The sequence below is a fragment of the Desarmillaria tabescens genome (genome assembly GCF_030435595.1).
Source record: "Desarmillaria tabescens strain CCBAS 213 chromosome Unknown EV420scaffold_11, whole genome shotgun sequence".
In the NCBI taxonomy this organism is placed as follows: Eukaryota; Fungi; Basidiomycota; class Agaricomycetes; order Agaricales; family Physalacriaceae; genus Desarmillaria; species Desarmillaria tabescens.
This window is the reverse complement of record NW_026848310.1, coordinates 661,702-686,479: the sequence shown is the minus strand read 5'-3', so window position 1 is coordinate 686,479 and position 24,778 is coordinate 661,702. Positions and strand designations below refer to the sequence as shown.

Below are 24,778 nucleotides of genomic sequence, written 5' to 3'. Positions count from 1 at the left end.
CTGTTTTCTAAAGAGGACTCTCTAACAAAATCCCCGGTTGTTTCTCTCATCGAAATCAAATCTTTAGTTACCTTTTCTATGCTTCTTACTATTTTTGGTGGAAACCTTTCGGGTTCCTTCGATTGTGTACTAACTATGGAAGCATCGTTCGACTCTCGTTGGTCTCGTAGCCGAATGTGATGCCTGCGCAGGTGCCCGTGAGATTGACCGTTAATTCTGGGGAGTCACTATCTTGCTCTTCTCGTCGAACACTAATGCTTGCGGCGCAATTGAGAAGCTTGAAGTTTCATGATTCTGCTTGGGACATATTCTATCAATAAACAGCCTGTTGCGCGGTCGTTCATCACTAGACCTAACGTTAACGCATAAGCAATTCTAGAGAATTTGGACTCAGTAAGCGCGCTTAAACATAGGAGAGCAGGATGTATAGTAGCATATACAACATGGTATATAGTACACTCTAGGAAGGGTAACATTATGCAAACCAATAATACAGCCGCCGTAAGATCGTTTGGCGCTCGGCCTCTGCGTCCTCTACTTGATGCTCCACATACTCATCAGTAGTAAGATCAACCGTCTTCATATCAACAATGTCAGACCAAGGTGCCTTTGTCGATGCTTCCGTCTCAGCAGCAGTCTTCGTGCAGTTGCGGCGCCTGAAAGAGAGCCATGCCGAGTACATAACGACCATAACAGGAATCTCAATATACAGAGAAAAGAAATCCACCACGCTGAAGGTTGGAATTATCGACGACCAGCCCTGAACTATGTATGACGTGAGCGTCAGAGTAATTCAAATGTAGGTTAAAACCGACTGAGGATGAGCGCGGTTACCGTAATAACCTGGTTAGACGCAATGAATTACACCGGCAATAAATAAAGTAAGAGGTACACGTACAACAAATGGTGGACCCCACGGCCAAGTCCATGCCGGCCGGAACTTGAGTTCGTCCAGCGAGCGTCCTTGGTATATCCAAGCCTTTCTAAATCTCCAGCTGGCTAGACCTATGGATAGCCAAGCGATCTATGATGATATCAATGTCAGGCGCTACAGCCACGAAAGGCAAGCAACCTATACCTGATTGGACACGCCGACAATGTTCTGAAGCCATCCCCACAGCTGACCGCTTCCAATGAAACTGCTGCCAAAACAAAGAATGCTTATGCTACTAGTCAACATCAGCGCTGGTATAGGCACTCCTTGACGGGTCGTCCAGGAGAATATCTTCGGCGCTTGCGGAGGCACAGTTACGGAAAGCCCTATTCAAGAAACCGACTCCATTAGGATGTCTACAGCGAAGAGAACATCGAAACCACACCATAAAGAACTCTGCTTCCGGCAAACAGTGCATGATTCCCCGCCGACAAAACGGAAGAAAGTATTACAGTGTTCATGAACGATGCAGCCACCTCTGATCATAGAGTCAGAATGACTGCGATGTGAGATGACGTAGAACATACTGGAGCCAGCATATTGGAATACAATCGTGAAAGGAGAGGTCGTCGTTGTTTTATTGGACAGATTTGGGTAGTCCCAAGGAACTGCACAGACCAGTCAACTTAACGAGATGCGACACAAGTATTCTCTCGCTGACCGTTTAAACCAATAAGGAATACGCTCAAAATATAGAAAAGCAATATCCTTCGCGGGCTTGTGAGCACACAATCCTTCGAACACAGGGAAGACCTACCGCCAAAACACGAATTTAACAACCTTGGGCATGTTCTTGGAGGGATTCTTCGTCTCTCCGGCGGTAATTCCCAAGCTTTCGGTTCCACCATCTAAATTGAGATTATTGTTTTCGTTAACGAACAGCGGGAATGTACTGCTTACAAGCAAAGCTAGCTGTCACAAATACCTTTGCAAACCCTCCAAATCCCCCTACAAAAGGAGCACCGGGTATTCTCCAATTACTAGATCCAATGTACCTGTGATCTTCGTTGACCCCAACGTTGACCAAAATGCCCAGGATAATGAATACAACAACGGTCAGGACTTTAAGTGATGACAACCAATACTCTAGAACGAGGGCTTTGTGGGAAAAAATGTGTATATGCCGCAAAACACGCACCCAACTCTCCATATGCCCGAACGTGAGCCGAATTGACAGCCACGAGGAACACCCAAAACAAAAGACTGATAACCCACGGGTGCCAGTCAGTCCAATATTCGAGGACCAATTGTGCAGCAGTCAAGTCGGACGCAACAGAGACTGCATCATTGAACCAGTAATTCCAAGAGAGTGCAAATCCATAAGACGGAGAAACGAATCTCGTTGCATATGTGTTGAATGAGCCGGCAATAGGATACTGAGTGGCCATCTCTCCAAGTAGAAGGAGAGTCACGTAGACGATGAATCCGATTATACCGTAGCATATCAGAATACTTGCTGGGCCACCTTGTGCCAGAGAACGTCCGGTACCTGTACAACGCTCAACGAATTGTACCAGAGGATAGTGAGTCTATTTACTTGCCTAAAAAGAGACCTGTTCCAATTGTCCCCGCAATTGCAATCATCTGAACCTGTCTTGCTGACAGCTCACGATGAAGTCGTCGCCTGTTCTCTTCTACAGGCTCTGCATTGTCTGCGCTTGACCGATTAATGGTCCCGTAGTCGCGACGAGCATCCTGCAAGGACTTGCCTGTCATGATTGGTGAAATGGAGAGATGAAGGTCCGTGAAAATCTCACGGGTATCAACGCGGAGCGATGACGCGAATTCGCCTCAGGATGAGTACTAGTGTTCATGGTAGAGATGCGGCCCGGTCTTCCGGATGTCAGCGGCGCGATAAAACCGGTCAAGCTTTTTCGGTTTTTTTTTTTCTTTCTTGCAGAAATATACCAAAGTTGTATCAAAGGATAGTACACCTGCGTAGATAATGATACAGAGCAAATACCATTGCCTGCAACCCTGCCCTAAGAACGCTCACGCCGTCTATCTCTATCTCTATCATCCCGTCGTCGGTCCCGTCTGTCGTAGTCGCGGTCTCGCTCCTTGTCTCTTCTTCTGCTCTCACGGTCATAGTCATCATCCCGCCGACTCGGTTTGCTACTCCATCTGTCATCGTACCGGTCTGGAGAGTTTCTTCTCGATGACCTTGACGAATCGTAGCCACGCCTGGGTGACACAGAGCGCTCTCTGCGTTTTTCGCCATTCTCGTCCTTGGACATCTTCACGACGGGGACATATCTGCGGTCTGGACGTTTGTTGCCATTCCTTTTCCCAGATCCGTCATCGTAGACCTCCTGCTCTTTTGCGCCGATGCCTAAAAGTGCAGGGCGAGCCTCGGGTAAATAGGGTTCCACCATCCCTTTCCCTCCCTTTCTCGTGGCTGCCGTACCCTCCTTCCATCCCATACCTCTCAACATTGCTGCTCCAAACTGGGAGACGGGCACCCGATTGTAGTCGGCGAGGGTTGCAGGATCCGGGAGCTCATCAATATCCTGTTTATAGGCATCGTCCTCTGATATGGGAGTTGGGATAATGTCAATCTGGGGGCCGTCTATTCCTTCAGTGTCCCCGGCAAGGATAGCGCGCAGCGCTTTCTGGTCCTCCGTCTCCTCCATTTGAACGTCCTCTGTCTGAACTTCCATTTCCTGAACGGCGCCTTGTTCGACTTTGACTACCTTATTCCTCATCTGCAATCCAGATAGAACGGGGCCCGAATTTATACTATCTCTGGTCCCCATGCCACCAACGCTGCCATCAGCGCCCGTGCGTGCTTGACCAGAGGAAGGAACGTATTGGTTTGCACTACGCCGCTTGCGGGCAAGCTCCCGCCAGTCTTTGTTCTTCAAGGCAGGTATGACAAGCGGTCCTTGATGAACTTTCTTGGGTTTATTGACTCTGTAGAGGCCGACTGATGTGAGTTTACATCTCTGCGGTGGCACGGATGAGGAAAAAACACACCGCTGAGCACCAAATCTATCAAATGCAGTCACCAACTCATCCTGCTCTTCATCCTCCTCATCACTGGAATCCGGCTGCCCGTCATAGTATCCAGACACTGGTCTTGGAGAGGAATTGGCACTGCGAGCCAGTGGGCTACCGGGAGACGAGTCATTTAGATGACGGGAGAGTTTATGATGTGGTAGGGAAGGAATCTTAAAGGAAGAATCGGATTCTGCGCCAGAGGATGCTCTGGATACAGGTGTCGGTCGGCGAACAGTGAAGGAAACTTTTTGGGCGGACATGGGGAACAGAACGAAACGAGAGTCGGATTTCCGAAAAGAGAAGGCTCCAACTAGTCACGTGCAAATAGATGTAGCCCACACAGCCACCGCCCTTGCTTGGAAAGCATCCATGTCGTTTCGATCCGCATCTAGCTGCCTCAAGCTCGCGTCCCGTCGTCTCGCTCGACCACCAGCATATAGGCCATCCATCCTACTACCAACGCGGTCTTTTTCTTCGACTCAATGCCGTCGCGCTGCCTTTGCTGAGCTGCCACCTTCGCAGCCTACAAAGCTGTTGTCTACACCATCGAAGGAATATCTCGAAGAAGAAGAGATAGATGTCGAGCTCCCCGCAGACAATGATATACGGATTGTCGTAACGGACCGGGCAGCGGAGGTATGTTTCTTTTCCTTTGAGGCGAGAGTTCCTTCTAATATCTACCAGAAATTGCGTGCAATCGCTAAACGTGAAGGGAATCCAGAAGCTGCCCTTCGAATAGCTGTAGAATCTGGTGGTTGCCATGGCTATCAATACAGGATGGATTTGGCAAAACACCAGTCCCCAGATGATTAGTTAGTGGTCCTTGTATTTCTCCTTTCATCTATTCTGACATTCGCTTTCCAGCCTATTCTCCCATCCCACAATCTCACCCTCTAATATACTAGTGGATGCTGTCTCGCTGACCCTTCTCAATGGATCCACAATCGACTTTGCGACTGAACTTATTGGAAGCAGTTTCAGAGTGGCAGAAAACCCGCATGCTAAAGGAAGTGGATGCGGGTGTGGTGTTAGCTGGGAACTCAAGACATAACGACCGTGCACTACTTACCAGTCTGGTCAATATAGCAACTCTTGCTAGGACCGTATTTTGTTTGCTATGCGCGTGAGAATCAGCAAGCCTCCCAAGTTACTTCTTCAAAGCGTTTCAAAGGCCTCGCAGAAATTCACTTGATTTTATGTACAATCATCATTTTTCGAAATAGCAATAAATAAATAACAATAGATACATTGATACGACATTATCTAGTGAAGGTCTCCACCTCTTTCGTTATATAAAGACCATTAAATATAGAGTAATTGGACCCGCAGTTTTTCGTCGTCAAATACTGGGAAGTGGACCCGGACTGAATGGGCTCCATAGATCCTTGATCTGTGTTGCGTTCGAACGAGGTCTGCGGGAAAACATAGAGTTAACTTTGCCAGGATGGTAGAGAACAGGGCTCAAACCTTGTCACGGGAAAAACGTTGTTGATCGCGCGGCAGTGTTTCCATAGGTATTAGTCGTGACAAGCGTTCCCTCGTGCTTGATCTCGAGTTCAAGCTAGGGGGAGATTGTTAGTAGTGCCCATCTCTAAAGAAGCATGCACAGACCTGGACAGGAGAGTATTCGTGTAGGCTGTCGACGTGAGCGATATGAATGTCTATATTCCTGAAACCAGGGAAACGAACCATACCTTTTCCAAGAAGGAAACACATTGCAAAAGGGAGCATCGTGCCCGATGCAGCAAGCTGACACACGAAAGCGGTCAACGCTATTACACTGTATTCAAATCTGTATCAAACATTGATGCTCTGGACTAGACTCTAAAAAGGCCTACCTTGAAAGAATGCCATTGTTTATTGTTAGGAGTATCAGACGATTCACAACACTGTCCGTCCTGATGATCATGAAAGTTGATGAAACTATCAATACGTTGAATGTGCTTGAATGTTCATCAAACCTACCTTCCAAGTCCAGATTTACGAATTTGTAGATAGTAACATAGACTGACGGTGATGAAAACGTCAGTGGCAGCCGTGATCGCAAAGGCTGGAGGAACGAGATGCTGTTTAAATCGTCAGTCAAATTAGCTTTATACACGAAAATACTATGGGAAAATACATACATCGAATCTATAATAGACAACGACAGCGGGGAATCGTAGGCTAAGACGTGGGTGGTAAGTTAAGCATGTAAGGACAACTTGCAGACCACTGACGTTTGTACCATCACAACTGAACAGAGAAGGCCCGTTGTAACCCTTCGGACCATTAAAGAAGGCAAAATACGCACCAAATGCCACAGCTGGACACAAAGATAGCTGAGTATTCGATACATGGATCAGATAGATTCGACGTACCGAATTGGGCCACCGACATGGCGCACTGTATGTGAACCGTAAGCACTAAGAATAACCCGACAGGAGGACATCCGTACCACTGAGCCTGCAAAATACCAATTCCTATCGCTCACTACACAATAGGTGTCAGCTTTATGCGAACGTGTATACAAAAAGAGAGGCTGCACTTATATACACTCGGTAGGCGAAAAAGCTATTTAAGTGTGCGCTTAAGCAGCTATTGCCGGAGAGAAAAACAAGAATACATACAATTGGATGATGGACGCTGCCAATCCCTATTGAAACGGTTCAAGGTAAGCATAAATGTCTAAATGTCGGCTCTGGCTCATTTACGTTGGTCCCAGGAAGTATCTGAAATACTATATGTTTAGAACGTCCTCACGAGTGTGCAGAAGACTCACAGCTAGCGACCTATGATGCAAGATGCATGAGGAACCGGAAGTAACATAGAACCACTCACCATTCGGTATATGACAGGGCCTCCAGGCTCCCCCGATTCCTCACTAGATAGTAATACTCTGAGAACATTGTCAGACCTTGGTTCAGAGTCTCTAGTCCCCTAAAAAGCCAGTTCATTGGTAAACGCTAGGACCTTTGTTTAATACGTTCATTAACGCGTACCACACAACAGCAACCTCGTTTTATTAAACAACTAAGTGTCAGGACAAACTTTGAAACTTGGGAACTTACAGCAACCTTCAGGATCGTTGAATCCGATCTTGAATACCGACGGCAGTATTGAACCGTCTGCGCACAGGTTACCCCATATATCCTACAAAAAGGTCAAAAGTGCTTGGGCCTGGCGTAAGAAAACCTCCTCACGAGCTTGAAACCGCGAGTGCGACTAAGAGAACGCCCAGAGTTTTGTGGGGAACTGCGTAAGGAAGCTCTGCAAGATCGGACATAGCGATAACCTAGGCCAGTGGGCGAGCAACGTGGGACAGAATGCTGCTAGTAACACACGACACGACTAAGTATCTCCATCAGCAGGATCATTCACAATGCACCGCCAACAAGCGCAAGGAGCCCATACACGCTTCGATCTGATGATCAACTCTAGAAGGTATCATTAGCATGGTCCGCAATAGTAATTACAGAACCAATAAAACATCGCCTCCGGTTTGTCATACTTGGAAACCATCATCTTGGGTGGAACATTGCGAACAAGGCAAAATGCGGTGAATCTTTCATAGAACCTTGCTGCATCGGGACTGAGCAAATCCCGTCAGTCGTGTCCTTCTGTTGTCCCGAGTAAAGAGCAAATGATATCGAGCCCATCTTTCATGATATCGATGGAACTTGAAATCGCCGAGGTATCGCCTCTCCGTGATGGAATATACGAGGAAAGGAAGGCCGTCCGGCTTGCAGAGAAGCCAGACTCGAACAGATGGTTGGCAGAGGGACTTCAAGTTGTTTGAATTTGACCCGACACCATTCATTGGCCCTGCACAGATCGTACTCCCACTCGAATGACTGGTTAATGCCGAAACGAGATCTAGGGTTTCATTAATGTCTTGCGTTAATCGTTTATTAAATACCGCGGTCCTAGTGACGATCAGTGGCCTGTACTTCCTGTAGTTCTGTAGTTGAGTTCTAAGAGGTAAATGATGCTTCTAAACGAGTACGAGAGTTTGCTAACTAATAATATTTGTTCTTACGTATTCTTACAACGGGGTTGAAGAGTGTCCTTTCTTAGTGAAAGCGAGATGGTAAGTCAGAACAGAAACGATGCAAAAAGTTAGTGATGTGGTCATGATGCGCAACAATAGTGATCTAAAAAGGTGAAAAAAGGTACTATATATGAGGGTAAAAAGTAAGTAAAGCAAGAAGAAACATCCAATCTCGTCTGGGGGTCGACCACATCCTAAAGTCCGCTACAGTTATGTGGAATCCCGACATTATAAGGAGACATATGACATAGACGTAGAACACCCACGATTGTGGACTGCGGTCATAACAATTTAACACACCACGCAGCAGGTCCAGCTCTTGGACGTCTCCTTGTCCACACCCTTGCCGCTGCTCCTTCGCCTATGATGCCGACCTTCCGTAGTCCCGGCGTGACCATTAGTTGGCACGCCGTCCCTCATTAGCATACTGGCTCGAGTGGCGGTCTCGAATACATCGTCGACACCCTCAATCTTGAGAGCTGAGCATTCCTTGTACGCACGAGCACCGATGGCATGTGCGACTCGCTCGCCCTGCTCTCTGGTGACCCAGGTGCGAGAGTTACCTGGTGGACTTGGCTGGTCCGGGGATGGGCGGAGGTCGGCTTTGCATCCCACCAATATGACAGGAATGGTCGGACCACATATAGACCGCACTTCCTCTATCCACTGGTAGCAGGATCGTTGTCAGTTAACACGGACCAAGGTCTTCGGCCTTAACTAACCTTGGTTTCCACGTTCTCGAGTGAGTCCGGAGTATCCAGGGCGAAAGCAATCAGGATAACGTGTGACTTGGAATATGACATTGGCCGTAAACGCTAGGTAATTGTGAGCATGCGGGTGAGCGAGTAAGAGCGAAGCATCGCACTTCGTATTCTTCTTGTCCACTGTTGCACAGGTCAGGTGTTTGTGCTTGAGAAAAAGAAAGACACGCACGCAGTATCCCAGAGTGCCAGCTGAACGGGTTTCTCGTCAAGCCTAATCTCAGCAACATAGTTGTCGAATACGGCTGGGGAATATCAATGAGCAGAGCACAACGAATGATGATGTCAGAGGACCCACTTGGTTGCTAGTGAGACCTGTAAGCACTTTGGACAAGGAAAGTCGAGCGACACATACATATTCTTTCGGAAACTCCCCCAGAGCAAAAGAACATAAAAGCGAAGTCTTTCCACAAGCACCTGGAAGAGAAACGTTTAGGGCGGTGTGGGCGCAGCTGCTGCGATTACGTGCCGTCGCCGACGATGACAAGTTTCCTGCGTATCTAGAGGATGCAGAAGGGTCAGCAAGGTCGAAGAGGAGAAAAGGAGAAGAAGAAAAGGCTGGGACGCAAAGAGCGGGAATGGAAGTGGATACGTACAGGATTTTGGGAGGTCATGGAAGTAAGAAGGAGAAAAAGACAAGGTAGAAAAAAGATAAAGAAAGGGATGAATGGGACAAGGAGGCTGGCTTGAGGCCTTATGAATGCGGATAACGCAAAATGTTTGAGGAAGAAGCAAGTCAAGACTGGATTCACAGCCTCTGTCGGTGACAACCTTGACCGTGTTGGCCTTGTTATTCTCAGAAGGTGATCACCACACTGATTACGACATCGCCATTACGGCCCGTGTACCTTACTGTGTCCTTACTCGTCCCTGCTCACTTATCCAGCATCCACCCTCCTTACTGGGTTCTCTGCGGTCTTCAAACAGAATGTTTTATTAATACAGTACAACCGCAGCACAGATCCGAGCACAAGTTCCAGATAAGTATAGTCGAAGCAGAGCGAACCAGACTCGGCAGAGGAAGCAAAGTTTGAATAGCACAGCACACCCACACTTTCACGTAACCACTATCGCTTCCTCTTCAGTGTGTTTTTGATATTCGTATTTTGACATAACGTGCTGCGTTCCAGCGCAGCGTGTTCAGGCGCATCTAGTTCAATACCAAGATCTTCCGAGAGTTCCGTTGCATCCTGGGGGGCAAGTGCGTCCGTCGTAAGCTGCCAGAAGCTATCCCAATCATCAGAATCGCGGCTATGGAGCTAGCACTCAACTCACTTGGTGAAAATTTTGCGTCGGCGTACCCATTCTGTTCGCCATTTGATCCACTCTGCATCTACTAGAGCGAGGTCTTCGGCGGACACTAGGGGGCTACCGGATCGTAAAGGTTGAAGTATAGCTTGCTTCTTCGCTACCTACGCATCAGCGATTTACAGTTAGTACCGCAGTCCAGCCACGAAGATGTGCAGACTGAGAGGCGATTAGTGTAAAACCTCACCACTTGCATGAGTTCAACAATCTGAGTGTGTAGTTCTGCGTCAGAGGGCGTGTTCTTGATCTTTGATAGCTCTGTTGACAGCAGAAATGAAGACCGGAACCGGCATATATGCGCGAATCAGGCTTACCGTTATTAGCGGATTTAATTTCAGATAACAGCAACTTATTTTCGTCATCGATACGTTTGTATTCTTCCTCAAAAAGGGCGATTTTCTCTGCTGGCACCGTATCGAGTTTGGCCTGATTTGCTACGAAGAACGTGGTTTTTCCTGTAAGAGGGTCTAATACAGTGTTCTGGGATAAGAAGGATGGAACCGCTCGTACCATATGTCTTCTGCACTAGCTCACCCTTCTCCGCCAAACTCACTAGAATCTTCTGCGTAGCGGCCTTCGGAACGGCCCCTTTGAGGTTTGCGGCAACATCCACAGCACCATAAGGTCGATTCATCTTCGAAAGACACGGTTTAACATTGACACGAATGGTGACAAAGCGAGACATTTTACGCGTTTGACATATTCGAGGACCTTGTCTTCGGCTGAGAAAGGTACAGTCAGCCTGCCAGTCTAGATATTCCACAAAGATAGGACCTTCTTGGCCTTTGAGAACCTTGACGTCGGATTTCGGTTTTGACATTAGAATAGGAATAAAAGACCGAGGCTCCACGAGAGTCTGAGTAATCCTCAGACGCGACGGATCACATGTTTTTGGGACCATTTTTATTTTGCCAGGATGTTGTCCAGAAAAGGATCAGAGCTGTGTCGATTTGCCGGATGATGCAATTCTTTGAACAGCAAATCGCAAAAACAAGCGAGGCGGAAACGCCTCGGCCGCCGGCTTTTGCCGTGCAAGCTGCTAGGCTATATAAAGGTGGATAGAGGCATTTATGCTTGTACCTTTCCCCCGTTCCCTCCTCTTTCATCCTCCCTCCCGTCATCTTCCTTCCCTTCCCTTCATTTTTCTTTGTTTCTCACATGGCTACGATGCTCATCTTGGACCATCTCTGTAGTACTTACTGCGGGTTTCCACCGCGCAAGAGCTTCTAGATCTATGGCCCTTGCTGGATTGTATCACTTCGTACGCTCCTTCTTACCGACGCAAGAGGAATATCGAAGCCTCATCGTGTATGAGCATATCATGGCCCCAGGTGCGTCCCTCCTATGCGTCGATATCGTGCTAGCTCGCTCATCCCTGGCCAGCTTGACCTATTCCTTATCCTCATGTCGTGCAAAGGGCTACGGCCGCCCTTCCATATGGTCCACATCGTCGCACCCCTTTCCATCAACGCGGAACACCGTCTCATCGGCTTTCCGTAGCCATTCGGAGTAAATCTTCGTTGCTAGACCTCTCTGGCTTGGACTATTGGCCCCTCTCATCGTGGATGTCGCCCTCTCCATCATTCTTATTGACACATCGGCTATTCTTTTAGCCGCTCATCATCGCCGCTGCGGTCTAGATGTCTATATATCGCCTAATTACGACTGTTTCCAGACTGATTCGACTGCTGGGCAAAATATTAGGATATAAATCAGACAGCTTGGCATCTAAAGTCTTGCCAATTCAGCCGACAAATGTGCGCCTGACTCCGATGCAATCGCGGGTTTTGTACCCAGAATCAACCGGGCGCTTCTGTAGAATGTAAACTCCAAAGCAATAAATAGGGTGTTTTGATCTTTCACTTTTCTTGTGCCACATCGTGCGTACTCGTACCTGCTCTCAGCCACTCTTCGCCAATATGGATATGGGTTCAAGCTCTTCATCGTCTTCCGGGGCATCATGCAAAATTTCTATGCTGTGGAACTGGTATACCGTGGATGCTTGTTTCCTTTCGAAACAGTGGCACATCAGGACTGTTGGTAAGGGCCCATTTGACCGTTAATTTGAAACCATTCAAAAAAACACGACCGCAGGTGCCTACGTTGGCAGTCTTATCGCCATCTTCACTTGGGTCGTTGTCCTTGAAGCCTTCCGCCGTCTCTCCAGGGAGTACGATCGTAGGATCATGATGGAATGGAATAGCTCTCGAGCTGATGTTGAAACGAACACACACGACAGTGTTAAAGGATTGAAGGGACTCGGTGGTATCACGCGCTTTGGCAATAGTAATGGAGAATTCCAGTGCGTACATTACTGTCTTTCACTTTGTCCGTCGCTCATCTTTAAAATAGACCAACTCACACCCAACAACTGATTCGCAGTATCTTCCACACGGTTCAATTTGGCGCTGGATATCTGCTCATGTTATTGGCTATGTACTACAACGGTGGTATTATCTTCGTTATATTTGTGAGCAACTTTGCAGATCACCATCATGACAGGGAACTGACATTCTTATAGGTCTCTACATTCGTAGGATATTTCATCTCTGGTCGTGATATGGGTGCTGGAGGCTCTCAAAGTGAAGGGGGCAAGGAATGTTGCTAGGAAGCGAATCCTTGAAGATTTATAGTTCACAGTAACGAAATAGCTATGCATAAGATTCTCAAATTCACGCCTTTTTCTGGAACAGCGTCCGTTTAGATCTTTCGAGTGCAAAAAACTAAAAATACAATGCGAGCACGAGAATAGTGTCATCGAAAAAGTATCAACCGATTGACATTGCTGTATCTGTGACATCAGATAGCTGAGCTGTTGAAGCATCTCCACCCTTTGGTCTCATGGAAAATATAACGTCTTTAATCACTTGTGCAATCAATCCATGCTGAGCCTCGACAGCAATCTTCGTGCTGTAGCCGATAAATCAGCTTACTGACCTTTCAACATGAAACGTTCGTACCTGTCTTTGACACTCTTGGCGAGCTGGTTATCTTCTTTCTTCTTCTCTTCTTTCTCTTTCTGCGATAGTGTCAATCAAGTTTGGTAGCCAGGCAAGAAGATAACTCACCTTGCTTGCACTTCCCTCCTTATCTTGCAGGATGGGGATGGGCGCGCGTGTATTGGTGACAGATGTTTGCACTTTAGACAACTTCTGGTGCAGGTCCGACAATTGTGAGACAGCATATGCCCGATTCTGTTGAACAGAGGTCCAGAACTATCATTTAGAACATGGCGAAGCTCATACCGAGATCAAAGGGCTCTGGCTCAACGTATTCACCCAGTATTTGTTCCACAACAATCCCAGCAACTCATTATCTAATGTCGACTTGAATATTTCCACGTCTATCTGGTAGTATTGGTTTGCATGTACGCCGAAATCTTCGATCTTGCTCAGAGGGATCGATTGATATTCAGAGGAGCCGGTGCTTGGGGGTTTGTAGTTTTCGGGATACGTGCGGAACGCACCGATGTCCACTTTGCCAGCAGATATTGTTCGGTTCGGGTCAATCTACCATATAATATTATAAGATAAACATCGGCGATATGATCACCAGACTTACGACGACAGCAACGAAAGGATCTTGGTACTTTTGGTTGTTCATCTGGGTATTGACGTCGATACCCGAGAGCCAACATCCATAACCTGGATGGGAATGATACCACCCAATGGCATGTTCGGGTCTCTGAGCCTGTTTCAGTGTAAGGGGAGGGTAATCACTGATCTGAGTCGGTACCCACCTTGTTGCTGCCCTCCATATACTCCACCATGTACTCATTAGCTTCGTTAGCGGCATTGACACGCGTTTCTGTGCCTTGCACTGGCAGCGCAAAGGAATCCATAATGACAATAGAGTTTCCGACAACTTTGCCTTGCATCAGCCCCATAATTTCGTGTGGCACACCAGAGCGCGCATGTATGACCTGCAAGGTCTCTCAGCAGCGATAGATGGATCAGAAAGCGGAAAGCATGCCATTTTTATTAATGCTACAGCCGAAATCTTGCATGATTTGAAGAAATGAGGGCTGTATGCCGCTTAATGAAACATCGATATCACAGGGAAGGTAAGCGTACTCTTTCGACCAGGGCGACTCCTGGTCAATGCGCTTGGCTTCGTCTGCATCAAACTTGTATATGGCATCCTGGGGCGATATCTCAAGAATGCTATTCGTTAGAGAGAATGTCTTCAGCGCCGTGCTCGACGACGACATGACTGAAGGACGTGAAGGACGTGAAGGACGTAGGAGGTGTCACATGTGTGACAAACTAACTTTCCAGTCAAAGACAGGTTGTGGAGTAAGTTCTCCATATCTCTATATTGTAATATCTCTACAGTCTGATATGGTGCCATGAATATAAGTACCTTGACAATGTATCGCATAAACCTGACGCATGTTCTTTGTTGAAGATTGGCTGCCTCGCGAAAGATGGCCACAAGTTACAACCATCGACAGCCGTTCTAGTATTTCTCCACAATGTTTACAACCCCCGTCACCCTCTTCGTACGTTCTACTCACCTCAAGTCTGAACGCAAGCACCCCATCCTAGACCTGACCAAGGTTTCTCTACCTGTTGCTGAACAGTACCCATCTGATACCTTCAACAACATCAGAAGTCATGGTATTCTTCGCTGAACGGGATGCAAATGGAGATGCACGCGCAGTCATACTAGGAGGTCCTATGGGATACGTCAACAGACGAGCCAATGGAAGAAAGAAAGACACGAACTGACGAGAAGGAGCTGAGGATTTCTGCTTTTCCTTTAACGCTCTTTCCATCTCTTCAAACACACTCAACACCACGTTGCTCTTCCTCTCTACCTTCTCGGTAGGGGACTTGACGCTCGCAGGCCACTCGTTCTCGGGAACTCCCATACTGACGAGTGCGTTTCGTAATGTAGCTACATTCTCCTTGTACGCCTTCATGGATTCCTCGTAAAGGTCGTACACACAGACAGCACAACCTGACATACAGCACTCTGAATGAATGTAGATTAGACACGACACAAGGCCTGTAGGACGCACGCACCATCTGATTCGGGAGCTCTCGGTAGCTCTGGTATAACTAAGCCTTTGAACGTGTTCTGCTGCCTCTTCTTCTTCCTAGCTTCCTCTGGTACGGTAAGTGATGAACTTGATAGTTCGTCTAGATCTCCTTGTAACGCTTGTTTCTCACGAAGCGATTTTTCTAAGCGTGCATACCGAGCAGACAGGTTTTGACCGTGTCCAATTGTTCTCTTCCGGCCCGTTGCAGTTGAAATACACCGAGGAAGATCTATGGCTCGAGACCGATGTCTAGGCAGACAGGAGAGAAAGTACGTAGACATGAATACATGGTGAGGAAAAGCCAAAGCGTCTCCCATCGGCTTATTCGGTCCACGGAGTGACCGGTCCGAAGGCGATAGGGGCTGTCCACAGTGTTTAGTGTCAGGTAAAGATTAAATTTCCCCGCTTGGTATTTCCATCCTAAATTGGTGCTAATGCATAGGATACAATATCAGGTACATGTGTCCTCTAGTCTTTCAAATCCACCACTATCGGTCTAAACCCAGGTCCTCCAAAAGGAGTTCTTCCCTTTGGTCCCCAGGCACGCCTCCCCATGGGCCAGTTTGCAGCATTGACAAATACCGTACGATCCCCACCTTGCGAAAGACTGCATGGTTCCGGAAGATCCACACCGTCATCCATGTAATCGTCAGCATCGTCAATGTAGTCTCCATCCAAGTCGTTCTCAGGTTGAACCTCGGGTGTCTCGATAGATCCTGCAAGCCACTCATGCACGTATGCACCATGCCCTTCGTGTATATGGCCAAAGAGGTGAATCCTAGGTCGAAGGTAAGGCAATCGATTAGTGAGGTCCCGGCAGCCTGCACGAATGCAGCTGTTCGTGAGATCGAAGATCCCCAAAGGAGGTCCATGCGTGAGTCTGTAAACATAGTAAATACAACAAATCATAAAAAAGAAATAAAACTCATGCAGGATGTCAGTCTTAGGAAACTGCGATATCAAGCCTAGAAAAAGTACGTCAGTTGCTAGACGCGAAGGTGAAGCGGAGTTCACGTTTTCCATCTCGTCGATCATAGTTGAAGGCCCAATCGCAAAACTCTGGAGACCACTGGAATGATATCTGAGATACGAAATCACGTTGAAAGAAAGTAAACAGCTGACAGGAGATCCATAGACGCTCCAGGTTCTTCCGCCTTCTTTTACTTGGAAAGTATGCGACTCATCTTGTAGATAGACAATCCCTGCATTCTTTGCTTTAGGACCTTTGAGAAGCTCTGAGATGGGTTCGAGGTTCTGAAGGAATGAGATTGGGGAATTGGCACGAGGGTGATAGTAACCTACTTCCGGCTTTGTGTGCCAACCCTTATAATTCTTATCATACCAGTCATCATGCCGGTCAAGACTAAGATCATGGTTTCCTGCGATAATACTTCCATGGTTTGAGTGATAGGGGACAATAAGAACAATCGAACGGCACTTACACCTTTGTTTTGTGAGGCAAAGACCTGAGCCACTCCATGGTCTTCTCGAATTCCCTCAGGGTGCCTGTATTGGTGAGGTCACCACTATGGATGAGAACGTCTCCCCACGGAACGTCAAAGGTATGTGAATGGGTATCACTTATGCAAACAAAGCGAGTCCATTCATCGGAGGGCGGTGGTGGAAGCTGAAAGGGATTGTCATATTCCACATAGACGACCTCGGTATCCGATTCGAGAACTACAGCACCCATATGATTTTCCATGACTGCAATGCTAGGCTTGCGAGGCGCTTCAAGCTTGAAAAGGTATCTCTTTGATACTTGCTTGAGAGCATTCATAAAGAAGCCCCTTTAAATGCCAGTGATCGGAGATCGAAAATCCAGCTCCGCGGCGTGTCGGCTGTAGCTTCCGATCATGATCACGACTTCAAGGCTGCCACCGCCAGTAGAAGTCCAAAGTGATCAGCTCTGGTGGCGGACCGTGGTTCATGCTGGCACAGGAAGCCCGTAACCGTTTCTTCTTGATTCCTGACCGTACACGATGTATTTTCCTATAAATCCAGAAGCCATTCAAGATGGGGTTCAGGACCACTGGTGCTCTTCTCTCTTCTGTGTCCTGGTACCCCAGCTCTTCAGCATTATGAAGAGGTCTTTGTGCTATCTTGTTACCATCCTCGGGCTTTCTCAGTGTCTTTCTCTGAAGCGAGACCGTAACGATGGCATTCATCTCGCTGTTGGGCCTCGTTGTGGCACCCTCAATGGCAACGTCTCTGATATTAACGCTGGAGTGAATCCTTATCACTTCAAGACCGTTGTTTCATTTGGGGTTCGGTGAAAGTATTCATTTGATGAGGATTGGATAATGACTCTGCCTTAGGACTCCTACACGGACGGCGGCGTCAACGACGGCTCTGCCTCTTGCCCCAGCTGTGATCATTCCACCAAGCGTGCTCGCAGGGGGGAGATCCACAGACGGTCCTGTGTGGATCGAATGGGTCGCGAATGCTACCGGGGCGAAACTGATGGATTATGCTGTAAGAACCTCGACGAACGTCTCGTGGCAACCTGCCTGACACCTTCAAATCAAGCAATCCGGGGCGTGCATCGACCTTGCGCTCTGGCCGAGTAATCCTCGCAAGGTCGACTTCCTTGGGCAGAGTTCGGGTCTTTTTTCTTATTTTGTGCGCGACTGTTAATCCTCCTGTAGTGTCAATATTCCTCAATCAGTCGAATGTGTTGGATCCAGACACCACTCTGTACAGTATCTTTTTTGGCATCAAGTTGGTCTTTCCTCAGTTTCGCCGTGCATCACCAACTGACCCTAGCTCATAGTGACTATATTGCCTCCTTAAGCGCGTGTTCTTTCATTTTTCTCCGGTGCTGATAATGACTCGCTATGCAGTTGATGGTGATCACATGCAAGAGGCTGCACAAGTGCTCCTCGACCAGATTAAGATTTTGTCCAGTGCTCCTACCAATGGCCGCTCGTTCATGGTTCTAGATGTTTACGGCCGAGGCACGCACACGCCATCTGGGGAAGCCTTCAAGCAAACCATCTATAACGGTCTAAGCGATTTTCACATCGGTTCTGATAAGTTAAATGTGGCGTATGTGGATTTCTCTCGGATCTGGGATGGCGTTCTTGGAACGACTCCAGGATATGAGGCATTTGGATACACGAGTACTAACGATTGTGTCGACTGCTCCGAGAACTGTGACGCCAATGGGTGGTGCTTGGATCCGGCGCACTATTTCTACTGGATTTCAGGGTAAGTGATGTTTTCATCACCTTTTTCATGCGACTAAGGGGAATTTTCCAGGCATCCATCTAACGAGACCATGCGGATTATGGCGGACTATGTCCATGATGTTCTGACGGAATGTCAGGTAGCCTAAGGATCCATATCTACGAATTGAAGAAGTACTAGTTTACATTCCTTACAATGACGACGGTTTTTCAAAAATTAGCCGGTGGCTGTGTTTTCAGATTGATTGTGTCTGCCTTAGCCGGTTTTCTTCAACACATGTACTCTCAAACTCCCGTGAATTTGACGTGGAAATCCATAAGACAAGTGTAGGTAGGGTTAATCTCTTCTTCCTACTTCCATCACAACGTTGAAATCTCTATTAATAGGTGCCTTGAGGGCTCTTACTGACCGGCTATTATTTTAATCTGATCAAAATCGGTTAACGTCGAAACGACCAACTCCGGGGACCCTTCTAAGTGTTTCGTTACCAGATACAAAGATGGGCACTGAAGCGATATTAACTGCCATATACGAGCACGGGATTCATCAACGGTGTCCTTCGGCCCCATGCATCTGGATATCTCAACTGTCTGGCCTGATTGGAAAGCTCTATTACTATCTCGTTGCTCTCCTTGGTATCGCATCGACTTTCTCGGATGGCCCCATTCTGATGAATGAACCCGGAAATGATGTTCGTCTCGCTGTATCACCGCGTTGCGGCCTTCTTCCTGGGGTTGTATCCGACGTCAACACCGGCATTAATATCGGTGCAATTAAGACGATTATTTCATTCGGCGTTCGTGTAATCTCTATATTGCACCCCTAAACCTGGTATTCTGATGACCGAACTAGGATTCCTACACTGATGGCGGAAACGACGACGGTTCTTCCTCTTGAACCTGCTGTTCTCATCCCGCCAAGTGTTCTAGCTGGCGGACGATCGGCAAACGGACCAGTGTGGATTGAAGGACTCGCTGACAACAGTGGAGCAGTTCTTTTGAGCTACGCGGTAAGAATGCGGGTTTTTTTTATCTTTAAAAAATTCAAATCGTTTCTGATTTACGTCTAAGCAATGGGGGGCGTGTATCGACTTATCCATTTGGCCCAGTAACCCCCGCAAAGTTGATTTCATAGGACAGAGTAAAAATGTTAACTTGTTCAAATGCGTCATTTGTTGAACTGGTTTGCCAGTGTCAACATTTCTCAATCAAGATCATGACTTGGACCCAGAAAGCACACTTTATAGCCTCTTTTTTGGCATCAAGTGTGTAGCTTTACTCGCGCTTCCAGCTCATTGGTATTCTTTATCTGACTATCATTGATAGTGACTTTGGCGACTCAAAGGGTAAGCCCCAGGGTTGGTGAAAACCCCTTGTACTTAATTGGATTCTTAGTCGACTGGTGACCACTTGGATGACGCGGCCGAAGCATTGTTGGAACAAATAAACAGGCTTTCAAGCCCGCCTATCAACGGACGTTTATTCATGATATCGGATGTCTATGGGCAAGGAGAACATGCTGTTCGGGGCGAACGCTTCAAACAAATCATTTACGACGGCTTATATGATTTTCATGTCGGCTACAAGCATCTAGATATAGCCTACGTTGATTTCGGTCGCATATGGGACGGTGTTCTCGGAGCAACCCCAGGATATGAGGCGTTCGGATACGCAAGTACGGACCAGTGTACAGAGTGCTACGAGAACTGCGATAAGAACGGATGGTGCGATGATCCTGATCATCATTTCTATTGGATTCCCGGGTATGGTTTGTGAACATGTTTAGATGCTGTGGCATTGACGGTATTTCTTAGGCACCCATCCAAGGAAACGCATCGAATCATGGCAGATTATGTTTATGAAGTCCTCACGCTATGTCACATCTCTTGATCTGGTGTACCATGTATTTTACTGTTGTGCGAATACAGTGCAGTCCTACTTGAACTAGTACGTACCCCTTACGCAGTCTGAGAAGTGATCGCAATCGTCATCAGGAATGTCCGATTCAGCCGGTTCAGACTGAAGAAAACGTTTAAAGAACGACGCCGGCGTGGCCGCTTACTTGTTGCACATTAACACCTCGTCCTTGAGCTTGATGTCTTGTGTGGACGCGTCCCCCTAACATCTGGTTGTCGCTGTAATGAATGCACTTAGCTGTGCACTGGAAGGGGAACCTCTCGGCAATTTCGATTATTAGACCTAGACCGGAGGGGCCGAGCGGGCTGTAAAGTGCATGTCGTGATCGTGATCAGAACTTTTAGGTGCAGGGTTCTAAGTTCTTCCGGTATACCCATTGTTTCCCAGCGCCCGCTAATATGCCAGCGGTATCGATTGAACCTTATATGTCTCCCGTCGCGCTCTCGATTGGTCTGACAAACCACCGGAACATATCTCTACGTTTTATGGTCCTTCTTGGCTTTTGCGTTTATATATCTGGTTATCTAAGAAAAGACGCGGCCGAGGAAAGGAAAGGTACTTTTCCCGCTATCTCCAGTGGGTCAGTATTCTCACTCCTTCGGGACATGTGACTACGTATCGTTCCCTCGAACTCACAGATATTCCTTATGGGACGCCTTAGAGGCCATCTTCACCGTGTCACCTGGCCTATTCATCAGTATATTTGTGGGACCTCCCAAGGATTCGCATGTCTTAGCGTTCACATCTTATCTTTTGAATTTTTGCGTTCCTCTACTGGCCATTTTGGAAAGGCTCTGAACTGTTGCTGTAGTTTTCATGGCGTACTATACGGTACGCTGTTCGTTGTGGAAACGTACATCACCTTTGGGTCTCCATCTATTATTGTTCTTTGAACCGTTTCCAGCACATTCTTTTTAAATATCCATTAGTGCGATCCTTCTTCTTCGTTCTCTCCGTAGCAGTATCTAATGTAGAGGCTTCTTCAGGTTCCTGGACAAGACAAATCGGACTGGTAGTACCTTGCAGCTTCTTAACGGTTTGTGCCCGTTGAGCACCTTCTTGTTGGAGTTTCAATTGTCGCGCATCACAGCGTGGCTGACGTCGGGATCATCGGTTGTCAGGGTCAGTCAGTCAAGGACTTGTTTATTACATCCTGTTACTTCTATTAGTGTACATGGCGAGTAGATAAATAGGTAGATGAACGACGACAACCCTCGCCTGTTTGCGAGGGTTCTCTGCTGTATCCGGGTGAGCGGCTGAAGAATTACCGCTTGTCTCAACACTTCTTTGCCCCGCAACTAGTTTATGGGAGCATATACATTGTCGGTATTCATTTCAACATCACAAATGTAATTATACACGCCTTATCAAGACTCGAGTGACTTCACATACCTATATTCAGTTCGGAATGATGCTCCAGTTATCTATCTCCTCGTCTTTTGGGAAGATTATATCTATTATTCGGAAGCTAGTTACTTGAAGGAATATGTTTGCTGATTTTTTTCTCGTCACCGGATGTTTTAAGCTACATATATAATCGTCTGTGAACATTTGAGCAATATCATATACATCCGTTCCTTGCTCGAAGTCTCTAGAAAGTCAAACTGAACTCACTGATCTATTAAAGCTTGATGAATCAAGCATTCGACTCGGAAAGGCAAAGAGAATCAGTATAGGTAATCCCTAAGATGATCAAAACGAGCACAATACCGTACTGTTATTCAAACAACATTTTCTATGGCACTGTTAAGGCTGAAATGCGCTTGAAGGATAACCCGAAGTCAACCATGTTTGATATTCGAGCTCACATTGTCACAAAGCGACGGCGCTGATCATTTCGAACTCAGTTTACATACTGTTCGACATGTATTGAGTTACACTGGGCGTGTATTAGCTGTCGAGACGCTCGTCTTTGCAGTCGCCGCTTGTTAACGTCTCGTTGTTCTCTCATTAGTAGTTGTATGTATTCGTTGCTTATACCCGCGGCTCTTAGCTAGAATTGTCGTATAAAAGGACCGTACTCACATAGTATACACCATCTCGTTTGCAACGGACATATACTCCCTTTCTCTTGCTCATTTCGCTGTTCTGAGCCTCGCGATTCCAATAAACCATTGGAGTGGTCAGCCACGACGCCACCCCCAGGTCGCGTGGACGAAATTCCGTGGCTTCGCAATCGGTCGGCAACTACCGGATCTACTATACCCCAACCCTTTCCGTCCATTGGCAAAATTGCCCAGCGTTAGGGAGCGCCTTGGTCGCCTAGTCGTGCATTCCCCAGTCTTGTCCTGCTCATACATATGCACCTTGCGCCCTGTGCAAATGAGTTCAAATGTCTCCGGTCAGCGAGATTCAAAGAACATTGACTATGTCCTCCGGTCTGGTCTTGCCGGTGGGATTGCGGGTTGCGTCGTATGTGCTCATTGCGGGTTCTGATCTTTCGTTCTTATCTCTATTCGTGACAGGCAAAGACCGTGGTGGCGCCTCTTGACAGAGTGAAGATCCTTTTCCAAGCGTCCAATCCTGACTTCCAGCAGTATGCAGGTGAGTAGGCGGGATAGCTGTTTCCCGCCTATTTTAATATCTTGTTTCTAGGTTCCTGGAGTGGGGCGTATCGTGCAGGCACTAGGATATTCCATGATTCCGGTGTACGAGGTCTATTTCAAGGCCATTCGGCCACCCTATTGCGCGTTTTTCCTTATGCTGCCATCAAATTCATGGCGTACGAGCAGATACACAACGTGAGTTGGTCCATCATTCTTCGCCGATATGCCTGAAACAAACTATCCATGCGTAGCTCTTAATGCCGACGAGACGAGACGAGACCAACTTTCGTAGATTTTCAGCCGGGGCCATATCAGGTTTTTTTGCATCCAGTTTGCTTTTTTGAACCTTGTTTATTAACGCATCTTGGAAAGGGTTAATATCCGTTTTCTTTACATACCCTTTAGAGGTTACCCGTGTTCGCATGGCTTTCCAAACAGACCCACCCTCACAACCTATACAACGGATTCGCCCCTCCTTCATCCAAGCAGTGCATCACATGTATTATGAAACCGCGTCAATACCAAAAACCACGGCCGTCATCAGCCCCACAAGAACTCTCTTTACTCGTTTCCCCATACTCAAGTTTTATCGCGGCTTTACCGCAACTATCGTCGGCATGATACCCTATGCAGGCATGACCTTCCTCTGCTGGGGATACTTGCGCGCCGCATTCGTTCCACAAACCTCGTCGAAGAAGGCTACACCAGTTGCTGACCTAGCTGTAGGCGCCGTCTCGGGAGCGGTGGCACAAACGGTTTCCTATCCACTGGAAGTCATACGGAGACGAATGCAAGTAGGCGGGGTCACTCGGCCGGATCGTTGGCTTCGGTGGGGAGAGACGATGTCCTCAATCTGGAGGACTAGTGGGTGGCGGGGATTCTATGTGGGACTGAGTATAGGCTATTTAAAAATCGTGCCAATGACAGCGGTAAGCTTTGCCGTATGGCAAGAAGGGAAACGGCTGTTGGACGTCTAATTGTGGAATGTTCAAAGTATGTCGTTGGGTCCCTATCAATATATTAAAGTGCTTATTAGTCTTTTCTAGGGTTTGTATACTATAGACATCATAATTGTTGTATTTGAAGGCAAATTATTAGAACAACCAATCACCCATCTCGGCTCTCATCTCTATAGCCTTTGAGCATCTGATCCTCGAGAAACGAGCCCGGCGCCCTATGTACCGGTCGGCTGTAGGCGCCACCCTGCATACTATTTCCCGACGCCAATGTTGTCACATGGAGGGAGTGCCTTGCTTGATCACCAGAGGCTCAGTACCAGTGGGGTACTTACCGTGTTACTGATCTGCTGAATCCAGGAACACATTAACACAGAGCGGAATTGTGGCATGTTTGAGCGGCATTACATTAAAGTACAGCCCTTAACTTTTCGCGGCCGCTCGAGAGCTCTATTTGACCTGACGTCAGGCCAAGACTAACGCTCATGAGCTATCTGAAAAGCACAGGGAGACCGTCTGACAGAGAGTGTTGCATTTTCAAATAATAAGGTTAAGCGGCCAAGAGCATGAACTATTTACACTTGAGCGATCACGAGGTTTTGCTTGGATGGGAAATGTTGCGCCACAAAACATTAGAGGTCGCAGCCGGAGGAGCAGGGGAAAAGGTTAGGGCTACGTTGGGCGAGGCCAATAGACCATGCACGCCATTTATGATTTGAAACAGTTAACAATAAAATGGAGGACGCAAAGCAAGTGAGGTTAAGACGTGAGGAAACCCGGTGTTTGATTTGTCCGGGAAGTGAATACCGTGTGGAATGTAAGGCACCAAGTCGATAAACGTCAAGAGTGACAGCGATACCCTCTTACTCGACGCATAGATTACTGACGAACAATAAATAAAACTGGTGCCATAAGTATTATATTTACCTGAAAATGTTGTCGTTGATAGCCGGTATGTTGTTGTCGCTGATAATCCGGAACTGGCAGGGCCAAATGCTTGCGATGTTCGCCGTACTTTGAACGCCGACAAAGATCGGCTTGGGGGGAAACATGATGATCCTCTTGGATGAACCCAGCTGAGGTGAATAGACGGG

At 47.3% G+C, this 24,778-nt stretch overlaps 14 protein-coding genes across 14 annotated transcripts; 6 read left to right on the top strand and 8 right to left on the bottom strand.

Moving 5' to 3' along the window:
- Positions 1–138: 138 nt before the first annotated feature.
- Positions 139–2,650, bottom strand: EV420DRAFT_1668836 (amino acid permease/ SLC12A domain-containing protein; the record flags this gene model as incomplete). Its single annotated transcript, XM_060479015.1, has 11 exons — positions 139–765; positions 816–843; positions 899–1,024; positions 1,079–1,260; positions 1,320–1,412; positions 1,462–1,542; positions 1,596–1,642; positions 1,692–1,782; positions 1,835–2,020; positions 2,073–2,423; positions 2,488–2,650. The coding sequence occupies 11 exons, from the start codon at positions 2,648–2,650 to the stop codon at positions 476–478; spliced, it is 1,638 nt and encodes a 545-aa protein (XP_060333048.1). The 3' UTR covers positions 139–475.
- Positions 2,651–2,814: 164 nt separating this feature from the next.
- EV420DRAFT_1530585 (DExH-box splicing factor binding site-domain-containing protein) lies at positions 2,815–4,306 on the bottom strand. Its single transcript, XM_060472612.1, has 2 exons — positions 3,911–4,306; positions 2,815–3,847 (listed from the first exon to the last, which is right to left on the bottom strand). The coding sequence occupies exons 1-2, from the start codon at positions 4,192–4,194 to the stop codon at positions 2,917–2,919; spliced, it is 1,215 nt and encodes a 404-aa protein (XP_060333047.1). The 5' UTR covers positions 4,195–4,306; the 3' UTR covers positions 2,815–2,916.
- EV420DRAFT_1331523 (uncharacterized protein) lies at positions 4,283–5,235 on the top strand. The gene is made up of 3 exons (XM_060468814.1): positions 4,283–4,570; positions 4,619–4,746; positions 4,799–5,235. Exons 1-3 carry the CDS (start codon positions 4,304–4,306, stop codon positions 4,983–4,985), a joined length of 582 nt encoding a protein of 193 aa, XP_060333046.1. The 5' UTR covers positions 4,283–4,303; the 3' UTR covers positions 4,986–5,235.
- Positions 5,236–5,405: 170 nt separating this feature from the next.
- EV420DRAFT_1668818 (uncharacterized protein) lies at positions 5,406–7,304 on the bottom strand (the record flags this gene model as incomplete). Its single annotated transcript, XM_060479014.1, has 15 exons — positions 7,117–7,304; positions 6,985–7,066; positions 6,916–6,929; positions 6,755–6,853; positions 6,696–6,705; positions 6,628–6,645; positions 6,544–6,569; positions 6,462–6,487; positions 6,372–6,406; positions 6,295–6,319; positions 6,061–6,239; positions 5,900–6,000; positions 5,773–5,832; positions 5,546–5,714; positions 5,406–5,495 (listed from the first exon to the last, which is right to left on the bottom strand). The coding sequence occupies exons 1-15, from the start codon at positions 7,197–7,199 to the stop codon at positions 5,406–5,408; spliced, it is 1,017 nt and encodes a 338-aa protein (XP_060333045.1). The 5' UTR covers positions 7,200–7,304.
- Positions 7,305–8,255: 951 nt separating this feature from the next.
- EV420DRAFT_1619617 (ras family-domain-containing protein) lies at positions 8,256–9,339 on the bottom strand (the record flags this gene model as incomplete). Its single annotated transcript, XM_060475500.1, has 7 exons — positions 8,256–8,630; positions 8,687–8,779; positions 8,830–8,848; positions 8,898–8,970; positions 9,077–9,142; positions 9,195–9,225; positions 9,322–9,339. 7 exons carry the CDS (start codon positions 9,337–9,339, stop codon positions 8,256–8,258), a joined length of 675 nt encoding a protein of 224 aa, XP_060333044.1.
- Positions 9,340–9,588: 249 nt separating this feature from the next.
- EV420DRAFT_1530564 (TBPIP-domain-containing protein) lies at positions 9,589–10,929 on the bottom strand. Its single transcript, XM_060472611.1, has 7 exons — positions 10,808–10,929; positions 10,724–10,755; positions 10,544–10,667; positions 10,348–10,488; positions 10,221–10,291; positions 10,001–10,137; positions 9,589–9,952 (listed from the first exon to the last, which is right to left on the bottom strand). Exons 1-7 carry the CDS (start codon positions 10,851–10,853, stop codon positions 9,793–9,795), a joined length of 711 nt encoding a protein of 236 aa, XP_060333043.1. The 5' UTR covers positions 10,854–10,929; the 3' UTR covers positions 9,589–9,792.
- Positions 10,930–11,952: 1,023 nt separating this feature from the next.
- Positions 11,953–12,641, top strand: EV420DRAFT_1640641 (Ctr copper transporter; the record flags this gene model as incomplete). The annotated part of the gene is made up of 4 exons (XM_060477125.1): positions 11,953–12,073; positions 12,128–12,335; positions 12,386–12,503; positions 12,555–12,641. The coding sequence occupies 4 exons, from the start codon at positions 11,953–11,955 to the stop codon at positions 12,639–12,641; spliced, it is 534 nt and encodes a 177-aa protein (XP_060333042.1).
- An 84-nt stretch (positions 12,642–12,725) lies between these two features.
- On the bottom strand, positions 12,726–14,281 carry EV420DRAFT_1530550 (JAB1/Mov34/MPN/PAD-1 ubiquitin protease-domain-containing protein). The gene is made up of 8 exons (XM_060472610.1): positions 14,107–14,281; positions 14,006–14,057; positions 13,773–13,955; positions 13,595–13,723; positions 13,279–13,542; positions 13,102–13,227; positions 12,994–13,052; positions 12,726–12,943 (listed from the first exon to the last, which is right to left on the bottom strand). The coding sequence occupies exons 1-8, from the start codon at positions 14,241–14,243 to the stop codon at positions 12,802–12,804; spliced, it is 1,092 nt and encodes a 363-aa protein (XP_060333041.1). The 5' UTR covers positions 14,244–14,281; the 3' UTR covers positions 12,726–12,801.
- Positions 14,282–14,315: 34 nt separating this feature from the next.
- EV420DRAFT_1331510 (uncharacterized protein) lies at positions 14,316–15,384 on the bottom strand. The gene is made up of 3 exons (XM_060468813.1): positions 15,061–15,384; positions 14,761–15,010; positions 14,316–14,710 (listed from the first exon to the last, which is right to left on the bottom strand). Exons 1-3 carry the CDS (start codon positions 15,356–15,358, stop codon positions 14,701–14,703), a joined length of 558 nt encoding a protein of 185 aa, XP_060333040.1. The 5' UTR covers positions 15,359–15,384; the 3' UTR covers positions 14,316–14,700.
- Positions 15,385–15,387: 3 nt separating this feature from the next.
- EV420DRAFT_1530548 (Metallo-dependent phosphatase-like protein) lies at positions 15,388–16,875 on the bottom strand. Its single transcript, XM_060472609.1, has 6 exons — positions 16,520–16,875; positions 16,380–16,467; positions 16,200–16,331; positions 16,092–16,146; positions 16,009–16,042; positions 15,388–15,957 (listed from the first exon to the last, which is right to left on the bottom strand). Exons 1-6 carry the CDS (start codon positions 16,855–16,857, stop codon positions 15,546–15,548), a joined length of 1,059 nt encoding a protein of 352 aa, XP_060333039.1. The 5' UTR covers positions 16,858–16,875; the 3' UTR covers positions 15,388–15,545.
- A 35-nt stretch (positions 16,876–16,910) lies between these two features.
- On the top strand, positions 16,911–18,485 carry EV420DRAFT_1530543 (carbohydrate esterase family 16 protein). Its single transcript, XM_060472608.1, has 8 exons — positions 16,911–17,344; positions 17,396–17,447; positions 17,476–17,552; positions 17,607–17,676; positions 17,726–17,798; positions 17,851–17,870; positions 17,921–18,287; positions 18,339–18,485. The coding sequence occupies exons 1-8, from the start codon at positions 17,060–17,062 to the stop codon at positions 18,412–18,414; spliced, it is 1,020 nt and encodes a 339-aa protein (XP_060333038.1). The 5' UTR covers positions 16,911–17,059; the 3' UTR covers positions 18,415–18,485.
- A 63-nt stretch (positions 18,486–18,548) lies between these two features.
- Positions 18,549–20,222, top strand: EV420DRAFT_1530538 (uncharacterized protein). The gene is made up of 8 exons (XM_060472607.1): positions 18,549–18,596; positions 18,653–19,062; positions 19,119–19,149; positions 19,196–19,275; positions 19,337–19,406; positions 19,458–19,534; positions 19,661–20,028; positions 20,080–20,222. The coding sequence occupies exons 2-8, from the start codon at positions 18,766–18,768 to the stop codon at positions 20,153–20,155; spliced, it is 999 nt and encodes a 332-aa protein (XP_060333037.1). The 5' UTR covers positions 18,549–18,596; positions 18,653–18,765; the 3' UTR covers positions 20,156–20,222.
- A 230-nt stretch (positions 20,223–20,452) lies between these two features.
- Positions 20,453–21,400, top strand: EV420DRAFT_1530531 (uncharacterized protein). The gene is made up of 3 exons (XM_060472606.1): positions 20,453–20,762; positions 20,994–21,110; positions 21,169–21,400. Exons 1-2 carry the CDS (start codon positions 20,581–20,583, stop codon positions 21,073–21,075), a joined length of 264 nt encoding a protein of 87 aa, XP_060333036.1. The 5' UTR covers positions 20,453–20,580; the 3' UTR covers positions 21,076–21,110; positions 21,169–21,400.
- Positions 21,401–22,504: 1,104 nt separating this feature from the next.
- On the top strand, positions 22,505–23,705 carry EV420DRAFT_1619612 (mitochondrial carrier domain-containing protein; the record flags this gene model as incomplete). Its single annotated transcript, XM_060475499.1, has 5 exons — positions 22,505–22,594; positions 22,648–22,726; positions 22,778–22,923; positions 22,980–23,043; positions 23,101–23,705. 5 exons carry the CDS (start codon positions 22,505–22,507, stop codon positions 23,703–23,705), a joined length of 984 nt encoding a protein of 327 aa, XP_060333035.1.
- Positions 23,706–24,778: the final 1,073 nt, after the last annotated feature.